General features: G+C 50.4%; 1 protein-coding gene across 13 annotated transcripts in view; it reads left to right on the top strand.

Moving 5' to 3' along the window:
* ANK1 (ankyrin 1) overlaps positions 1-20,090 on the top strand; it is a 206,343-nt gene that overhangs the window by 77,384 nt on the left and 108,869 nt on the right. Inside the window, exon 1 of one of the 13 annotated variants that reach the window (XM_032837950.1) lies at positions 1,457-1,486. The exons of the other annotated variants lie outside the window; for them this stretch is intronic. Within the exon in view, the coding sequence (XP_032693841.1) occupies positions 1,460-1,486 (27 nt within the window). The 5' untranslated portion in view covers positions 1,457-1,459. Of the gene's footprint in view, positions 1-1,456; positions 1,487-20,090 lie in introns of those variants that run through there. 13 annotated transcript variants of the gene reach the window in all.

Raw genomic sequence — 20,090 nt, 5'->3', positions numbered from 1 at the left:
TTTGGAATTATATGCTTCAATAGACATCTGTGTGGACTTGTGCGGTAATGACTGTGTTATTACTAGTCTAGGTGTGGCCTAGAACCTGCTTTTGCCCTCGCCAGACGTCAGGCGCTGGTCTGCTTGGAGGTGGCCTTGGCCTGCACTGCTGTGGAAAACAGAGGGCCACAGAGCGGCCTTCGGTGGCGTTTTCCACAACAGCTGTGCCTTCACAGCAGGACCCGTTTGGATCTGAAGAAAAGCTCCAAAGCCAGATGGCTGCCTGTCAGGGGACCTGGACCAGTCTCAGGCTAGCGGCAGGCTGAGAGGCATGTGAGCAAGGCCGGGGGGACCCTTCCCAGGCAGGACTCCGGCAGTGGGATCTGTGCACCTCTGGAAAGGAAATCAAGGATACATGGCACGGAAGCAGCAGCTCCATCTAGGTGACGCCACTTCCAGGAAGCCCCAGGGAGCCTGCCTGGTCCCAGGGAGCCCGCCGCTCTTGGGTTCTCACAGTTCAGCTCCTTTGGGTCATCGGTACCCTCTGCCAGGCACCAAATGGTACTCCAGGGGCGCAGTGTTCTCAAGGGATAAAGCCACTCAGGGCAGATGGGCCCCATCCCCCTGTAGGAGGCACGGATGCCCAGAAAGAAGGCTTCCCAAGGCAGGCCTGCAACAGCTCTGCCAGGACCCGCCCAGCCGGGGCTCTGTGGGCAGCCCCCACCTCCTGGCACGGTGGGGTGGGGAGCTGCCCGGGCCCCCCTTCCCTCCTAGCCGCTGTTTGTGGTGACTCACCCAGGAACGCTGTTATTTTTGGCCCCGATGTTATTAAGGTTGTGCCCAGATTCCCTGCAAATCAGCAATTAAGGAACACGGCCCCCTCTTCCCGCCCTTGCCTTCCCCCTCTCCCTGAAAGCATGTGAACACCAGGGCTGGGGAGCGCAGAAGGCCAGCGGCTCCCCCACAGTCCTCTGCCCATGCAAGGCCGGCTGCCCCCACCCGGGGGCCTTCGCCTCCTCCTGGAGCCTCCTCTGGGCAGCCCGGCCTCTGCAAGACCCCCGCACCCCAAACCCGCCGCGGGCCAGCGGAGGGGGAGAGGCGGCGGGCTGGCTCTCCCTCGCCTCCCTGCGGCGCAGCTGGGTGAGGGGCTGGCCCGCCGGGCTCACGGCCCCCGGGGGGCTCTCCGCAGGGGCCGCGCCTGCCGCGGCCTGGGGAGCGGGGCCGGGCGCCGGCGGGGGAGCGGGAGCCGGCCGGGGCGCTGCTGTAATCTGTCAGCCCCAGGAGGGCGCCTCCCCTCCGCCCGCGCTCTGAGTCCCGGGGCCGCCCGATAGCGCGCCTCTGCCGCCGATAAGGCCGTCGGAGGGCCGCGCGCCGCGACCGCCCGCCTCCAGACGGCCTCCCGGCCCGGCACAGGCGCGGCGCGCCCCGCAGCCCCAGCTGCTCCTACAGCGGACCGCGACGGACCCCCGGCGGGACCGGCATGCCCTTCCCGAGGGGCTTCCTCAAAGTGAGTGCTGGAGCAGGTGCTCGGGAGGGACGGGTGGAGCTCGGGAAGGGGGCCGGCGAGGGAGCGGAGCGGGCTGCGTGCTCGCCTGCGGGGGGTCCCCCACCCGCCCCGTGCGCTCCAGGCTTTAGAGCAGCGTTAGCGCGCAATCGCTTGGTCGCTGAAGGTGGCAGGTGGCCTCTGCTTGACTCAGTCCGGTTCGTGAGATTTACTGTCAGACTGAGTTCCACCTCCCTGGTTCTCTGAATGTTGTCTTGTCTGCATTAGGGGTTGGGAAGAAGGATCTTTGGATTCTAGTCCTTCTTTGGTCTATTGAGATTCTAGAAGCTTCCCTTTGAGTCTACAGAGCAGTGTCTATTTCAGTTGTGTTTTCACAGGCCAGTGGCCCTGGAGGAGAATAAGGACACGTGAGAATTTGGGCTGCTCTAACAGGGGGCCTGGGTCAACCTCATTCGGAAGGGGGGCTTGCCTGTGTCCGCAATGACCCACAAAATTCAGTTACCTCATCGTGGCGCCTTCCCTGTTCTTGAAGCACTGAACTTTGGATTTATGCTGCTAACTTACTAGATGGGGGAAAGTCTAAGAATGAGGGGAAAAAGCTCCAGAGCACTCTGGGAGCTGGGGTCTGGTGGAAATTCTTTAAGTGGCAATGGAGCGTTACAGAGGGCCACCCTATCCCACCCCCAATTCTCCTGTGATGATGGGACATATCACCATCTAGCAGCAATGCCGCTCGATTGTTTTTTACGTGTCCTGTGTCAGGGTGTGGTTGTTGGTCTGGGCGGGGGATTCAGAGGCCAGGGGTGGACCCCAGGCCACATGCTCGGAGGGACCCTAGTGTAGTCACCTGGGAAAGCATCGAGCCGTCTAACCTGTGTAGACGTGTGTGGGTACAAGGGAAACCACATGAAGTGGAGATTTCTTTCTAGCGGTTTCACATCTTCACAATTTGTCTTCCTGGGGATTGATTTTCTTCCCCGGAAAGGGGAGGGACTGTGCAGGAACCTCAGGACTCTGGCTTTGAGCCTCACCGGCAACAAGTGGGAGCCAGCTTACGTACATTTGAGGCTCTTCCTTTCACTGACCGGGCAACCTGAGGCCACGGTTGGAAAGGGAGTCTTGGAGGCTGTTCCTGACAGAACTCAGAGCTTGGGGAGGGGACGTGAGTGGCACAGCAGGCACAAGACCCAAGACAAGACGTCTTCAGGAATAAGGAATGGGTATGACAAATGTTTAAAATGAGCGTGATGACTTTCATCACCCAAATAGCCTAGGGAAAGCCATATTTTTTTCTGACTACTGGGTCTGCTGTGCAGCGAAGATGAAAACAGTAGAAAAGGAAGCACAGCATGGAAGGTTGTTTTGTTTTTGTTTTTTAAGATTTTATTTATTTACTTGAGAGAGACACACACACATACACCGTGAGAGAGGGAACATAAGCTGGGGGAGTGGGAGAGGGAGAAGCAGGTTTCCTGCTGAGCAGGGAGCCTGATATGGGGCTCAATCCCAGGACCCCAGGATCATGACCAGAGCTAAAGTCAGATGCTTAAGGACTGAGCCACCCAGATGCCCTGGAAGGTTGTTTTTTATAAGCAGGGTCGTATCAACTCAGCTGGCCCTAGACTTCAGGGGCCAGTTACAATTAGTTTCTAAAACCCAGGTTGTCACCCCTTCCTCCCAAATAATTTGGCCAGTGTCTTTGAAAAATCAGCTGACTTATTTTGAATTTAAGCAAAGGGAAGCCTATTGAGAAAGGCTGTTTGTTGTTGTTGTTGCTGCTGTTGCCAAAATATTAAAGAAAGTAAATAAGACAATCGGGTGCCTTCTAAAGGTAAAGACACTGAAAATCTTTGTCCTCAAGGTCTGTTCAGCGTTTAATAAACATTCATCATGTCTTCTGTTGTAGGCACTGGAAATACAGGCAGGGAAGGGAACAGAGCAGGAGCAAATCCCTGCCCTCTGGAGTTTACATTCCAGCAGGGCAAGGAGACAGAGCGGAAACAAATGAACACTCCTTTGCTGAAAGATGAGAAGTGCAGGGGCAAGGAACATGCAAGGGGGTTAGGAAGCCTGGGAAATTCACAGTGTCAATAAGGTGCTCCCAGAGAGTCTCCGTGAAGTTCACTTTAGCTGCTGTGTTTCAAACTTAGATTCCATGAGACCGTTCGTAAGGATTACAATTTGATGTCAAGAATCTTAAACGTTAGACTCTGTTGATGTCGCAAAGCTACAGATTTTTCAGTTATGTTCTCACTGTTGAGATGGATTACCTGTAGAATCCAAGAGAATTCGTGATATTTGGGGAAGCAACTATCTGAATCAGGTTCTCATGGTATTGAATTGGAGGCTTTTCTTTCTGGCTGGCCCACTTGGTTCGATGACATTTTAATCAGGACTCTACTGTTTCTGTGTGGCTAGCATTTCTGATGTCAAACTGCTGATGATTGTATTTAACCATTATGATTTTGGGGGGGAACTTGGGCACTGATGACTTTGGTTAGCAGCGTTCTTAAAAAAAGAATATTGGTTTTCGTACCTCCCTTAAGAAAAAAAAAGCAATTGAGCAAAGACTTGAAGGAGGTGAGAGAGAGAGAGAGCCATGCACAACTTTGGAGGAAATAGCACATGCAGAGGTCCTGAGGCCCATGAGAGTAGTGGGAAGAACCAGGAGATGAGTGTGGCTGGGGCAGAGGGAAGAGGGCAGAGTCTGAAGGGGTGAGGTCAGAGAGGTGGTAGGAGGGAGAATGGGGAGGGGGCAAGGGTACAGAATATCTAGGGTCTTGTATACCATTGTAAGAATGTTATTTTTACCCTGGGAGACACAAGAAGCATTAAACGATTTTGGGATTAGACACATGGTATCATTTGACTTCTTCCTCTATCTCTGACTTCCTAATGCCTTTGAGACCAAACCCCAGGAGTGGGTAACCAAGTAGAACCACTTATTAGACTGTGGCAACGCAGTTATCACTGACCTCTGGTACATTTGTTCTTAGCCTCTCTTTTTTTTTTTTTTTTTTTTTTTACTTTGAGATACACAGGGCTGGTTGTTGACATAGTTCTGCATGATCTATTTCATGACCCTGCCCGGATATTGATAATCCCCTCCTCCCTTCCACTCTCCAATTTAATGAGAAAATAAATAGCGCCTCAGATGCTCTTTACTTAAAAAATTGTCATGGGTAAAATAAGATGAAAACAGAAGCCACTCTAAAATCCCAATTCGTATGCAGTACAGAAATGTGTAATCACAGCTGGTGATCCTTCATGGCTTCCTCTGGACCTCCACGCGGATAAAGTGGACTGTGGTTCTGGAACACGAGCTGTCAGCAGAGCTCCTCGAGTGTAAGCCTGTGACAGTAGTGTTGCTACAAAGGGGGAGACTTGGATTTGCTCTAAGTTTTAAAAATGTACAGATGGTCTTCCTCCAGGGCATCTCACCCTCTAGGACCCCTCCTTTACACACAACCGTGGTGGTTTTGTAGAAAGGCAAGTCTCAACGCGTCAGTCCCCTGCTTCTAAACTTCAGTGGCTTGGGGGCGCCTGGGTGGCTCAGTGGGTTGAGCAACTGACTTGATTTCAGGGCAGGGCATGATCTTAGGGTTGTGAGATCCAGGCCTTCGTGGAATTCAGACTCGGTTCCCAGCAGGGAGTCGGCTGGAGACTCTCCCTCTCCTTCTGCCCCAACCCCTGTTTGCAAGCTGTCTCTGTCTCTAAAATAAATACATAAATCGAATCTTCGTCGGCTTCACATTCCTTCGGATGGAATCCAGACTCCTTAACAAGACCCTCCATCTTCCCGTCCTGCTTCCGACCCCTTGGCCCCATGAGAATTGCTTCGGGCACACCCAGCAGGCCGCACTTGGAAATTTTTATAAGGTATTTGTGAGTTTCACCTGGGAGGCGGTGTGCTTGCCTTGTTCACTGTTGCATCCTGGGCACGTCGCACAGTGCCCGGCAAGTAGCACCAGCAGGTGCTCGTGAAAGTTGGTTGCATTCATGAACGAACAGCACACTCCTTGTAGATACACCTCAGGACCGGTTCCTGCTCACTAGTTTGGTCACAAACCTGACATCAAAAATTGCCCTAGTGGTTTCCATGTGGACCTTTAAGATACTCTGCTGCTGGGAATTTAAAAAAAACTCACAAGATAGTTTCTCCTTCCTTGGAGCTCCCCTTGCGCTTTCTTGGAACCTTCCTTTAGAGCCTTCTCATTGTCTCTCTCTTTACACTTATTTACACGTCGCTCATCTCCCCCAAGCCGGGGGTGGCTGGAGCTGACTCACGTTTGAGTCATTTCTCCTATTTTCCCTGGCATCAACCACGGTCTTGAACGTGGGGCTGAACTTGTCCGAACCAGGCGCATTGACTGAGTGTTAGGAATATGTTGGGTCATTGATTTGGAAAATAAATCAACAGGCCCTGCGAGGAGTCGGCGGTCACAGGCTAATGGCCCAGCTGGCCGAGCGACTGGCCCAGGGTGGACCGAGGCCTGTGTGACTCTGCTCAGGGCACATTCAAAGTTTGTCATCGTTGTCTCTGACAGGCAGCGACAACCAATTAGAGATCTGGTGAGAAAGAGAATTGTTTCCTTCCCTGCCTCCCGCTCACCCCTAACCACACCGTCCCTCTGCGGCGGGCTCTCTGAGTAGAGGCTGATTTATCTCCTGAATTTGCTGTCACCACACAGGAAGGAAGGCGCAGTCAGGGCGGAAGCTGTCCCGCCGCTCCTGCGCCTGGCCAGTCAGTGGCTGAAATCAGCGAGGAGTGGAAGGTGGCAGGATGGAGGCAACCTGCAGTGCCAGAGGGAGAACTTGCAGAAGGGCAGACTAAGACCAACAAAATCAGCAAAGCACCCCTGCGCTCCTAGCCAGGGGCTGGAACCTGGGTTCCCTCCTGAGAGAGCTGTGGCCACCAGTTGTCACTAGGAGATGGAGGAGGAAGGTGGGGAAGCCTCTCTGGCCTTGCCCGGGACGATATCGGTCAGGAAACTGCTCTGCCCTTTCCAGGAGTGGATTCTGTAAGAGACAGTACCTGGTTTCAATTTCTTTTGGGAAGCTAGTGCCTAGAAAAGCTGAAAAGAAGCTGGCATCGGTCCAGTCCTGTTCTCTGACAGCAGGCCATTGATCAAGGGTAATGATGATTTGCAGACAACGGAACTGATTCCAGCTACTTGGAGAAGCCTTTCTGGGCCACACTCCCTTGCCCACTCTGGCAAGCTCTCCTTCCAGTGGGGTGGGGTAGGGTGGGGTCATGGCTTTCCTTTTCTCCAAGGGTAGGGAGGGGCTGGGGTGTGTCACCGGCAAGTCCCACCTTGGGGCTGGCTAATATTTCTGTCTAGCGGTGTGATTCGAGGGTTCCAAGAGAATCCCTATCCTCCAAAACGATACCCCTGGGTCCGAGGTGAAGCCTGAATTTACACCATTCTAGATTATTCTTCAGGTTCTTAAAGGGGTTTTGATCTCTAAACATCGCCTATTAAGTGCATACATTTAAGCCTTTATAATAGGATCTTGAATTGTGCAGATGCAAGAAAATAATTCTTACTTGCATGGGATTAGTTGAGGATTTAGGCAAAAGCAAGGAGTGGGATTTAGGGCAGGTTCATGGAATAGGGGCATGGGGTGGGGTGAGGAAGGAAGGAAAAGCTTGCTCTCTTGCCTAGGACAGTGGCTGGGCCTCGGATTCTTTCCTAGCTATTTGTCTGTCCCAAGATCTGGGTCCCAGGCCATCTCCCTGTTGCAATGTGGAGTGTGCACGTCGATGAGCAATGCTGGGTTGAAGTGGCAACAAGGACTGGAGTTGGAGTCGCTGGACTGAGAACACCTGGTGCACAGGCCATCCTGGCCATGGGGTCAGCCCGGGAGCTGGCCGGGCTTCTCGGCTCCACTGCCAGGGTCGATAAGGCTGTGCTCTTCCTTTGCAAACACTGTGTGGAACTGGCCAGGCCCTTGGGCCCTTGGGCTCTCCCAGTGATGGAAATTGACATGAGGCCAAAGGGGAGTTCCAGGCAAGGATTTATTGGGGTCTGTGCTTGAGCAGAAGGGAGGCAACACAGTGTCCTCAGGCTGCCTCCCTGAAGCAAGGTTGGGAAGAGTTTCTTAAAGAAACTTAGGTGGGAGAGGCACCTGGGTGGCTCAGTCAGTTGGGCATCTGACTCTTGGTTTCAGGTCATGGTCTCATGCCTCGTGAGATCTAGCCCTACACTGGGCTCATGCTCAGCAGGGAGTCTGCCTGAGGCTTCTACTACTCCTACTCACGCTCTCTTGCACGCTGTCTCTAAAATGGATAAATAAATAAAGGATAGGGGCACCTGGGTGGCTCAGTGGGTTAAAGCCTCTGCCTTCGACTCAGGTCATGATCCCAGGGTCCTGGAATCGAGCCCCACATCAGGCTCTCTGCTCAGCAGGGAGCCTGCTTCCCTTCCTCTCTCTTTGCCTGTCTCTCTGCCTACTTGTGATCTCTGTCTGTCAAATAAATAAATAAAGGATAAATAAATCTTTTTTTTTTTTTTAAAGAAACTTAGGAGGGGAAAGGACGATGTTTAAGCAGGTAGAGGTGAGGTTTTTCTTGGCGCTTACGTACCTTAGAGATCATACTTTTCCATACATTGCACATCTCATTAGCATATGAAATCCCCACCCCTGCTCATGATTTTTAGCATTTAAGCGAGGGAAAGGTCACTGAAAGGTAGATCTGCGTCGCTATGCACGTCTGCTGCAGACTGCTTTGGTCTGGATCTCACTAGTTCTTTCAGGTGGCTGGCTCCCTCCTTTAAGTTGATGTCCTGTTTTCTGCGTTCCTGTAAGACATATTGCTCAAGAAACACAAACTCAGGAGTTTTTTTTTTTTTTTAGGGATTTTTTCCTTTATGGTACAGTCACATTTCATTAAGGTTTTGGAACGGGCCTCGAGTCCTGTCCCTATTCTGTTTCAGAATAATATAGTTTTTATTATTATTATAATAGAATAATTATATAATATTAATATAACAGAGGCCGAGCAGTGAATTAACTGGTCCAAGTCCCACGGCTGGATTGCCGACTTCTGTCTGTCCCGACTCTCTACAGATGGGTGCTGGCCAGTGTGTGTCTTCCTCACATCAAGGACCAGTCACACGGAAATTATTATTCTGTTTGCCTGTCTCCCCACTAGTCTGCCTTCTGTCTGGGGTAGGTAAACTCACCCAGGCAGCACTGAAGGCCTGTGCGCTCTGCAGCCAGACCCCCCTGGGTTTGAGTCCCAGCTCCGCTACTTCCTACCTGGTGCCCTTGGGCCAGCTGTAGACCCTCCCCACACTCCGCTTCCCCATCTGTAAACTGGAGACAATAGCAGATGTCCTAGGGTTTGGGAAGGAGTGCAAGAAATAGAGCCTGGCGTATCAGGAAATATTTTATATATATATATATATATATAATATATATATACACACACACGTATATATATATAAAATGTATGTATTATGTTATATAATATATGTTATATGTATTTGTTATATACCAAATATATAATATATAGTAATATATATGTGTGTGTATATATATACCTCACCCCCCCACACACACATACATAGGAATCACAAGTTCTTCTGTGGATCAATAACTCTCAACATGCTAAGAACTTTGGAAATTTAAAAAATACCTTCCTACTTTCAACATAACTTCAATTCAGGTCAACAGAGTTTACTGAGTAGGAAACGAGGGTAATGATCCTCAGGAAGGGGTGAGTGCTCATTAGTGGGAGGCTGGAATGGGGAAGAATTAATTCTGCTTGTCAGTTGAACAAGGGCGATTGTCACGGAAACTTCGTGGAGGAAGAGAAGAATCGGTCGCATTTCACGAAGCAGGGGTTAGGAGGATGCCGGCTGCGGAGAAAGCATGAGCCAAATATGGAGGACGCAGTAGTGCCCTGTGTGTCTGGGAAAGGCGCGTGGTGCAGGCGTTCAGGGACAGTGGGTGGTGGGAGAGGACTGTGAAGAGGTGGGCAGAGGCTAGGCTGTGAGGTTTCTAGCATCAGCCTAAGACGGTGGACTTCCTCCTGCAGGTATTGGAGAGCCACGATCAGAATGCTCACTGGCAGGGTTGAGGAAGAGGGGTCACTGGAGTGGCAGGGAATGGAAACTGCCGATCTCCGGTGAGCCCCGATGACATGCTAATGAAGGGGAGTGGCAGACGGTTGACGGTACGGAGTAGCTGCTGTAGCTGCCGTGTGTCAATCACTACACTATGTAATTTTCACGGCTCAGCTCATGGGAGGCTCCCAGCAGACGCCCACATTACAGATGAAGAAACTGAGTCTTGTTGCAGTCAGGAAAAATGAAGAAATTAGGTTGTTGTCTGGGGGTGTCGACAAGCTGCTCATATGGGTGCCCTGTGGTCAGGGCAGGGGTGGGGGGCTGGTCCTCAGCTTGTAGGCCAGGTAACTCGATTTGGAGGCACAATTAGAGCAGCGGGTTTGGGAATGGACTTACCGCCAGTCCGACCAGCCTGTCAGCTTCGCAATGACAGGTGTGACTGCTCTGGCCATCAGGCACTCCTGTGCCGTTACTTACTCGTGGTCCCTGTTCGGTGGATTCCAGCCCATTAAGAAAATCTAACTGGCAAGTCAGTTGTAACCGTGTTCGGGTAAGCATGCAATCAGAGAAGCGGGGGCGGGGGTGGGCCGGGAAGTAATCTTGAAGAATATGTCATCAAGTCTGTGCTAAGGCCTGATGAACCATTCATGCCCCACAGCCGAGAGCATCACATTTGTTATAAATTGCTGATTAAACAACATTGGAATAGAAAATGAGTCTCGTTGCCTGTGTTGACGCTGATCTGATTGGAAGCAGCTGCCTGAAATGCTGTGTTCAGAAAGATTCTGAAGCCACTTTTAGGCTGATGGGCAGGACGTTGTGATAAATTAGCAGCCTCTGCCAGGACGCCAGGAGGGGGAGGGCTGGTGTATTGGTGGCAATGTTATGGGGACATTTCTGAACATGATTGTTTTTCTTCTTCTTCTGTCTCCCCCCACCCCCCACGGAGCTGAATCAGATAAACTGTGTTTAACAGGTGTTTATTTGAGAGACACCCAATCCTTCAAGGGGACTTCTGAAGCTAACTAGTGTTCTGCATTATGTGTTGATTTGGGGGCTCTCCCTCAGAAGGTATTATAACATCACAGATTAGAAAGCTCCCTATCTCTGCTAGCTACCACTCTCAGGTTCTAGGGGGTCAGGTTCAGGTCAGAGAGCCAGGCAGGGGCACTGTCTACATTCAGACAGACACCTGTAGGAGTGCAGAGCCCAGCTCCTCCTCTCACACTGAGGCAAAGGGGGTTGTTGGTCTTTTCTTTGCCTAACGAATGTGAATTGTCGGTTGGTACCACCTGCTGGAATGGAGCTCTCTGACCCAACTTCTCCAGGCTTTTTTTTTTTAGATTTTTTTTTTTTTTTTTTTTTTAAGATCTTATTTGTTGGGCGTCTGGGTGGCTCAGTGGGTTAAGCCTCTGCCTTTGGCTCAGGTCATGATTTCAGGGTCCTGGAATCAAGCTCCACGCCGGGCTCTCTGCTCAGCGGGGAGCCTGCTTCCCCCTTTCTCTTTGCCTGCCTCTCTGCCTCTGTGTCAAATAAATAAAATCTTTAAAAAAAAAGATCTTATTTATTTATTTGACAGAGAGAGATGATAAGAAAGGGAACACAAGCAGGGGGAATAAGAGAGGGAGAAGTAGGCTTCCCGCTGAGTGGGAGCCTGATGTAGGACTGGATCCCAGGACCCTGAGATCATGACCTGAGCCGAAGGCAGACGCTTAACCCACTGAACCACCCAGGCCACCCCTCCAGGCTTTTGATAGAATCACCAACAAACCAGGACCTTGTTCCCCAGGCCTGGCCTGCCCCTCTGTCCCTATCTCTCTGCACCAATCCAAACACCACCCATCCCTTGAGCTGGAGAAGGTCGTCTGTCCTCTGCAGATTTCAGAGCTCCCTCCATCCTCGGTGCCCTGTAAGGCCGTGGTCCTCATCTAACAGCTGGTCCATCTCTGCTTCATATAAAATAAATACTGTGGCATTCAAAAAAAAAAAGAAGAAGAATGACCATTGAACTCTGACTCCCGTGTGTGTGTTGAAACGTGGAAGTGGGACAAGGCAGTCGCTCTGAATGATTGGTTAAGTGGAACCTGCTCCAGCCCTGCCTTCACTCTTCTCCTTATGAAATCCTCATAGAAACAGCCTTTTGTTTTTCTCAGATTTGGTTAAAACCCAGTTGCAGGTAGAGTGATGAGCTGACTGGTGGGGAGCTTTGGATTTTCAGTCTCCATCTAAATTGTCTTCCTTTGGGGTTTTGAAAAATCACTTGTGAATGTCCTTTTTTCTCCACCTGAAGAAGGCAGATGATAGCACTTGACATTGACAACCACAGGAGTTTGGTGTCAGGTGCTGAGTTGGTATTAGCAAGTTGTTCTGAATGTCTTGGGCACACAGTGATATTTAAACGGGTTCCCCAGGGGGCGCCTGGGAGGCTCAGAAGTTAAGTGGGTGACTTTGGCTGGGGTCAAGATCTCAGGGTCCTGGGATCCAGCCCTGTTTCCGGCCTCTTCCTGCTCATCGAGGGGTCTGCTTGTCTCTCCCTCTGCCCTCCCCTCCCCTTGCTTGTATCCGCTCTCTCGTGCAAATAAAATCTTTCTAAAAAAAAAAAAAAATGGGTGCTCCAGGATTAGGACAATTGTAGTAAACCCTCTTTCCCTACTCCTTTCATTTGCAGAGTGGCTGTCCTAACTTTGTTCCTAGCCTTTGAGTAGATGAGATATTTGGAGCAAGAAGTGCCTAGTGCAGCATTAAATTATTAAGGGTCTTTGTTTGCATCTAATTTTGTTTATGCAGCAATAACAGTGCGCCCCTCTTCTGAACACTGTTGATAACGGAGCTGGGCAGGGGGTGGGGGGGCTGGGGCGGCTCTGTCTTCAGGGTCTCCATGGTTTAGCACGCCCCCAGGCAGCTCTTTCCAGGCACGGGTTTGCGGGAGTTGCAGCAGGAGGGCTGCCCGAAGACGGCCTTCTACACACACGGAGGCCTTGCTCTGAAATAGTCTTAATTCCCTTATCCCTATCATGACTTGCTCTCACTCCTGTTTTTTCCAGAGTCGTGCTCCAGAGCGTTTTCTGAGCTGATGGGTAATGACTGAGCCCCCGAGGGGGGCAGGGTCCTGTGGGGGTGCTGACCTGAAGTGCCTTATGGTTGCTGCCCTTCAAGGCCCCTCAGCGTGGGGAGGGGGAGGCGTTAACACAAACCATTCTGATCCCAAAGAAGAAAGGAATCTGTCGCAAGGGATACGATGCTTTGAACATTCAGAGACAGAATATTGCTGGCAGAGGAAATCAAGGGAGGGTCCGTGAAGATAGTGCCTCTAGGTTGGCTGTAAGGAGCAGCTTTGATGTAGAAAGTCGAGAATGGAGAAAGACCAGAACGCGGAAGGGCACCCCAGGGGGAGAGGCCATCCTGGGGAAAGACCCTGAGTGGTCAGTGAGTGTTCACATTACCTCCGGTAGGAGAAAAAGAAGGGTGTGAGATCAGATTGCAAAGTAGATGAAGGAGGACCTGGGAATAACCTGCCGGGGGTGTTCAAAGGAATGGAAAGCGGTGGGGAGCTGCTGAGTCAGCCGGGTGAGAAGGACTGAAGTCTCCGTCTCAGGTGCTCGTGTTAGCATGGAAAGCAGGGCATGGATGGGAGAGAACAAACAAACAAAAGGAGAACGAGGGGCACCTGGGTGGCTGTCAGTTGGGCATTTGCCTTTGGCTCAGGTCATGATCCCCGGGTCCTGGGATCCAGCCCTGCATCAGGCTCTCTGCTCAGCTGAGAGTCTGGTTTCCCTCTGCATCTCCCCCCAGCTCATCTCTCTCTCTTTCTCAAATAAACAAAATCTTTTTTTTTTTTAAAAAAAGGAAAACGAAAGAGCCTCACTAACACCTCATGAGCCCTGTGCCCCGCCCTGTTCTAAGAACCCTCCAAGTATTGCCTCATTTCATCCCTGCGGGGGAGGGGACTCTACGAAGTCGTTGCATGTCACAGATCAGGAAACTCAGGCACAGGGAGATGATAACTTGCCTCAGGCTATGTAGCCAGGAGGTGTTAAAACTGTGATGTGACGCCAGGGAAGCTGGGCCCAGAACCCGAATCCTGAACCTGTACCGTATTCTGCTTTCATCTGAGGGATAGAAGCAGGAGACTTGGGAAGAGAAGCAGGGGCTGACCCCTCTCCTCCCCGACCAGGTGGTGGCATTTCATATGGGCCTCCCGGGAGTCCACTCCCCAGACGCTGGCTCTGTGGCAGGAGCCTGGCAGACCGCCATTTGGATCCTTCATATCCTCCCTCTCTGCCCATGAGTTCAGCAAAGCCTCCTTGGGCACACCACCCACAGGCTCTCCCCCGTACTTTAAACCGAGAAGCAGAACTGCCTCAGTAAGTGTGTAGACATCTGAACCCCCAAGACAGTTGTATAACGGGATGTTTACTTAATTTGCAAAAACTTCACCACAGGGGTTTTTTAAGTAGCTAGCTCTTGAGCGCAGAGGAAAATTATTTTACATATAAAAACTTTCATTGAAAGCAAAAAAATGCTGTGCCTAGATTCGGCTACACTGGACATGGTAAAAGTATTTCAGAATGTTTCCACTTTCCTCCTTGCTTTTTGTATTTCTCAGTGAATTTAAGGACGAATATCGATCACCTAAAAAAATATCCATGTGGTAGCTTGAATTGTATTATGAAACTTATTGAAGAGGTAAATCTGTAATGTACTAAGGCTCACATGTACAAAACAGGAAAATTATGGGACTGGATAATATTTTCTCAAGATTTTATTTATTTGAGAGAGAACAAACAGTGGGGAGGGGCAGAGGAAGACGCAGGCTCCCCAGTGGGCAGGAAGCCCGACTCGGGACTCAATCCCAGGACCCAGAGATCATGACTTGAGCTGAAGGCAGATGCCTAACCGACTGAGCCACCCAGGATCCCCTGGAACCGGCTAATTATAACCCAAAGAAGTGTTTTTCTTTAAGAAGAAATTCACTAAATACAGTTCGCTGTTGCACTGAAGTTCTTCATGGAGTGAACAAGAGTAGGGAAGACAAGACATCCGGAGAGCTGAGCTAACTGGAGATCAGAGTGAAACCGACGAGCCTCTCCTGCCCTGTGTTGTGTGAGGAAATAAAGAGATTTAGAGTCAACCACTGGGAAAACAGTGGCTTACACACCGCTGGTCGGGTTTCTCCAGGACCGCTCAGAGCTCTCCTATGCTCCCTTGCTTTGAGAATCTCTGAAGATAGAGTTTATGTCTCCCATACTTCCTCACCCAGTGCACCCTTCGGGATGGGGTGGGTGACAGTGCACAGGGCTGGTGGTCCTGGGAGCACACTTTGGGAAACGTAGTATCAGGCTACATTGAGAGGGTAGTGTTCAGATTTTCATCTTAGGAGAGACCCTGATAATTGGAGCACAGAAACAGGCAGGAAATCATGAAGGAGAGGGCTCTGGAATGGCGTCGGGGGAAACCCTGAAGGAACAAGGAGCAGAAAAGAATGAAGGGTCTGGAAGAAAGTCCCTGACTGTCACCAGGGTGCCACTGGCAAGAGTAGAGAGTCACCCCATGACCACATGGTGCTTGCAAGGTCATTACCAGATGAAAATGGGGTAGAAGTCAGAGGAAGGCAGATTCCGATCGAACGTGAGGAAGGACTTACCATCAAGTAGACTCCTTCAGAGAGGAAAGTGTCTGATCAGAGGCCTGTCCTTCTAAGGAAGGACAGTGGCATGGACCAGGACTAGGACTTAGATGTCCTTGGAAAGGAGAGTCTTGAATGATGTGATTATAAGCTGAACCACACAAAGAAGAAATGGGGTTTGGTGCCGTATTCACTTGCTGAGGTTGACTACCTTATGTTATCTAATTTCTTTCTCCTCCTGGGTCTGTGGGGCCTCGATAATTTGCATGGTTGGTATAATAGCTCTCTGTGGAAATGAGAAAATCATTCAATCAGGGGAAATGGACTTGGGATGAACAAAGGAGCTTTTTCCGGTGTGGATATTTTAGGAATGCCTACCCCATCTAGTACATACAACAGTTCAAAATCTTGGGGCTTTCTGATCAGCTGGCGTCTAATGATCAAGGCAACGAAATACTTGAAATTTTATAAGCCGAATAGGATAGAATTCTTTCAATCTAATTTGGGACCCAGATTTGCATTTTGTTTACTTAGATTTACACAGATGATTAGAGAGACCTAAACTCCATATGTGTTAGATGAAATAAAAATTAATATATGCGATTTGCTATATTTTGATTCAATAAAAGGCTTATTGTTTGACTCACCAGGAGTCCCAGACCACCTGAGATGGTTCTCGTAGGTGTTAGGAAATCCCTGGTGGTTGGGTGGGGGCGGTTGCGGGGAGCCTACAGGCTACAGAACTGACTCATTCCTCTGATACTCCCACTGGAAACATGATCTCATTTGGTGGAGGTGGAGACTGGGGAACGGAAGGTTAGGCGACTAGCTTGCAGTCACTCACTGGCTCGTGGCAAACAGTTAAGGAGAGCTGTACGGAGGAAGCCTGATGGGTAGCTAGCAGCTTTTCTCTCCCAGTTTGAAACCCACCCAAGAAACGCAGATGACTTCCCTACAACACAGCCAATCCCTCTGGCCCTACCTCTTGGCTTTGAGAGTTTGCATGTTTGATTTAACGGCTGACTGTGGAAATAGTCCCTCTTCCATCGGGTGGTCTCATGGCACGGGTACACAGTCCCAGAATTTGGGTGCGTGGGGGGGGCAGGGGGTGCGACTTAATATCGGGAATGAGAAAGAGGGTGTGACAGGCAGGTCTTCTTCGTGAAGGGCTCCTACACCCTTAGCGGGGTGCCAGGGGAAGGGGTGGGGTGGGCAGGCACATGAATGGCCCAGTCTCTCTAAACCCAGCACTCTTCAAGTAGTGATGTGACTCCTGTTCTGTACCTAGCCATTTAAGATCCCGTGATTTAAATCCCTGGGTTTACCAGCTGCGTTCCCAGCTTGGCTAGGAGTTGCTTTGACTGCTCTGCCCTTGGCCTTAATTTAGATGGGGTCAGCTACCATGCCCCAGGCTGCTGCTGCAGGCGAGGGAGTTGCAAACAGCCATGCAGCCCTCAGCCCCCCAGCATGTTCTCACCTCCCTAACACTGCGTTCTGAGATCAGACCCCAAGCTGACCTCTGCCCCCAGCCCCTCTTGGCCTTGGAGACATTCTGCCCTCCCCTCCCCCTACCCCCACCACTCTCCTTGCCCCATGGGTTCTCCCAGTCTTGCTTCCTGTCCCAGTAAGGACAGGGAGAAGAGCCCCCTCACCGACCCCCCACCCAGAGCAGACTCAAGGGGTGAGGTTGTGGAACATGCTGGACTTCTGCTATGACCTGTGACCTTGAGCTAGTCATTTTGTCGTCCTTCTGCGCCTAGAGATGAGGGGTTGTTCCCAGGCCTGGACATCTCTGCCTCTCCAGCTGTAATCAGAGCACACAGCCCTGAGTGCAGGTTTTGATTTCACCTTTCCTGGGTTTGGGAATGCCGGCATGCTTCTTCTTTTGCAGAAGACAGCAGCGGTGTGTGAGGGGGACATCAAAAGAGGGCAGAGAGGTAGGAAGTGTGGTGAGCTCAGAACTTGAGCACCCAGGACTTTGGGGGCGCCTGGGAAGGTGGGTCCCTCAGGGTCCTCCAGGCCTATGACGCCTGGGATGCGGCCCCCAAGCAGAAGACGCTTGGCCCAGCTGCTGGCTGGGGATGGCTCCACGCGGCCCCCGCCTGAAAGGTGTCCCTTGAATTGCACAATGTGGTGCCTTTTCAACCAGGGAAGAGCCATGAGGAGGGGAGCCAGCCGAGGGTCTGCACATGGTCCCAAACGGGCTGACTGGCTGGGAGAACTGCAGAGGACAGGGAGGCTGGGGGAGGGTCGAGGAGATTTCGGGGTGAGGGGCAAGGACACACAGGAACCCACTCCCCATCACTGAGAGAACCTCTGACTGAGTTTCACCTCCTCCCTCAAGCCTTCCAAATAGAGACCCCAGTTCCAGCAGAAAGCGGTGGATTTTTTCCCAAAAAGGGAGACTTCCGCAGACAGAGCAGAGGGCAGAGACATTTCTCCGTAGCATTTCTGGTTAGGGATTTCACCAGTTTCCTAGTGGGGCTCAACTGCAAGTTAAATGCTGGTCATTTCTTTTTTTTTTTTTTTTTTTCATGTTGCATGTTCTCTCCCCATCCCCCACCTCTGGCTTGAAGTCATCTGTCCGGTGATCAGTACCATCCCTGCTGACAGAAAAAGACAGCCCTCTGCCCTCCTTGCCCGCCTCTCCCCTTCCTGGCCCGCAGCCCCAGAGTCTAATGCCCTTGGACCGGCTGTTTGTCTCCATGTTTGAGGCTGTGCACACGTACAGAGACACACACGCACATACACACACACACACTCCCTCAAAGTGGCCTGGGCGCCTTCTGGAGCCACTCAGGCCTTGGGCTCTAGGAAAACCATCAGCCTGTGGGCCCAACAAGCATCGACCCACTTGGGTGGTAAGAATCCACTGATGGAGAGAAGTCTGCTCAGCTCCCTTCTCCCTGGGGGGCAGGGGATGTAGGAGGATGTCTAACCCTCCCCCCCTCCCCAGGAGAGAAGAATCAGCTGAACACTATAATAATGAGTCACTCAGGTTAACTCAACACACTCCTACAGGCATTTGAAAAATGTTAATGCTATTTATGAATTCCGTCAGCATCCGAGAGGAAATAATTGGAAGTTACTGGTTGAAAATCGAGAGGAGGTGAACTTAGGCCTCCTCTCCGGTGTGATTAGCCAGCTGCATTCCGGGGCAGCCCCGGGGAGGCACCCGGGGTCCGTTTCAGCTGTCTGTGACTTCAGCTTTCCTCATTGGCCTCGGGATAGGGTAGGCCCTTAGCAAATGCTAAATAATAATTAGAGTAAGTGGCCTGGACAAAGCTGTTGTACACACCCAGCTGCCATTAGAGAGCGGGGACCTTCCCTGGTGTACTCTCCTCCCTTTCCCAGACAGAACTGACGTCTGGTTTATTTATGACGTCCTCGGAGTTCCCAGGCTTCCTGTCCTTCCACAGTCTCAGTGTCCATGAGAGCTGAAAGCTCGCAAGAGCAGGATTGGGTCCAAATTGCAGAGTTCAAATTCTGACTCTACCACATACGTGCTGTGTGACCCCGGGCAAGTTTGTTAACCTCCCTGTGCCTCTGTTTTCCTCTCGTAACATAAGGGCCATGAGAGCATGCACCTTCTGAAGGTGCTGTGAGGATTAAATGAGTTAGCACTACTCATGTATTTAGGGTTTTTTTTTTTTTTTTGCATTTCCATTCATAAGAGTAAATGGAATGTAACATTTCCTTTTTAACAGTATCCCTATCAGGTTTTGTGTTTTTTTAAGATTTTATTTATTTATTTGACAGACAGAGATCACAAGTAGGCAGAGAGGCAGGCAGAGAGAGAGAGAGGAGGAAGCAGGCTCCCTGCTAAGCAGAGAGCCCGATGAGGGCTCGATGCGGGGCTCGATCCCAGGACCCTGGGATCATGACCGGAGCCAAAGGCAGAGGCTTTAACCCACTGAGCCACCCAGGCTCCCCGCTCCCCCTGCCCCCATCAGGTTTTGATGTCAAGATTATGCTGGCCTTATAGAACAAGCTAGGAAGTTTACACTCATTTTCTATTTTATGGAAGTTTGTGTAAGGTTGGAGTTATTTTTACTTAGTGTATAAGTCCCTCACTAATAAAGCTATCTGCGCTTATAGTTTTCTTTCTGGAAAGGTTTAATTATGGGTAGATTTTTTTATTAAAGTCTCAGTAAGGGGACCTGGGTGGTACAGTCAGTTGGGCGTCTGCCTTCAGCTCAGGTCATGATCCTGGGATCCTGGGAATGAGCCCCACATTGGGCTCCCTGATTGGCAGAGAGCCTGCTTCTCTCTCTCCTCCCCAGTTGTGCTTCTCTCTGTCGCCATCTCTGTCTCTGTCTCTTAAAAAAAAAAAAAAAAGTCTCAGTAAGTTGAAATTTTTTTCAAGGAATTCTTTAATTATTTTTGAATTTTCAAATTTATAGACATTAATTGTTCATAATGGTTTTGTTATCTTCTTCATTTCAAAAGGATCTGTAGTGATGTCCCTTACTTCATTCCTGATGTAGGTCCTTGTGCCTTTTCTCTTTTTTCTTGATCCATCTTCCCAGGGACTTATCAATTTTTTTAGTTGTTCTAAAGAAGGAGTACATGGGTGGCTCAGGCAGTTGAGTTTCCAATTCTTTCGATTTTGGCTCCAGTCATGATCTGAGTCATGAGATCCAGCCCTGGGTCAGGCTTCATGCTCAGCAGGGAGTTTGCTTAAGATTCTCTCTCCCTCTCCCTTCATCTCTCCCCTTACCCGCCTCACCATGTGTGTGCATGCTCTCTCTCTATATATAAATAAATAATAAATCTTTTTAAAAATAAAGGAAAACCTTTGACTTAAAAAAAAACAATAAATGAGTTAGTACTTACAGGATGCTTAGAACGGTGCCTAACCCATAGTAAGCACCCCCGAATGTTACCTGTTACTGTATCTTTCTTT

Source organism: Lontra canadensis, unplaced genomic scaffold (genome assembly GCF_010015895.1).
Source record: "Lontra canadensis isolate GAN:19392208 unplaced genomic scaffold, GSC_riverotter_1.0 scaffold101, whole genome shotgun sequence".
NCBI classification, from domain to species: Eukaryota; Metazoa; Chordata; class Mammalia; order Carnivora; family Mustelidae; genus Lontra; species Lontra canadensis.
The sequence above is the reverse complement of the archived record's forward strand: the minus strand, read 5'-3'. Positions and strand labels throughout refer to the sequence as shown.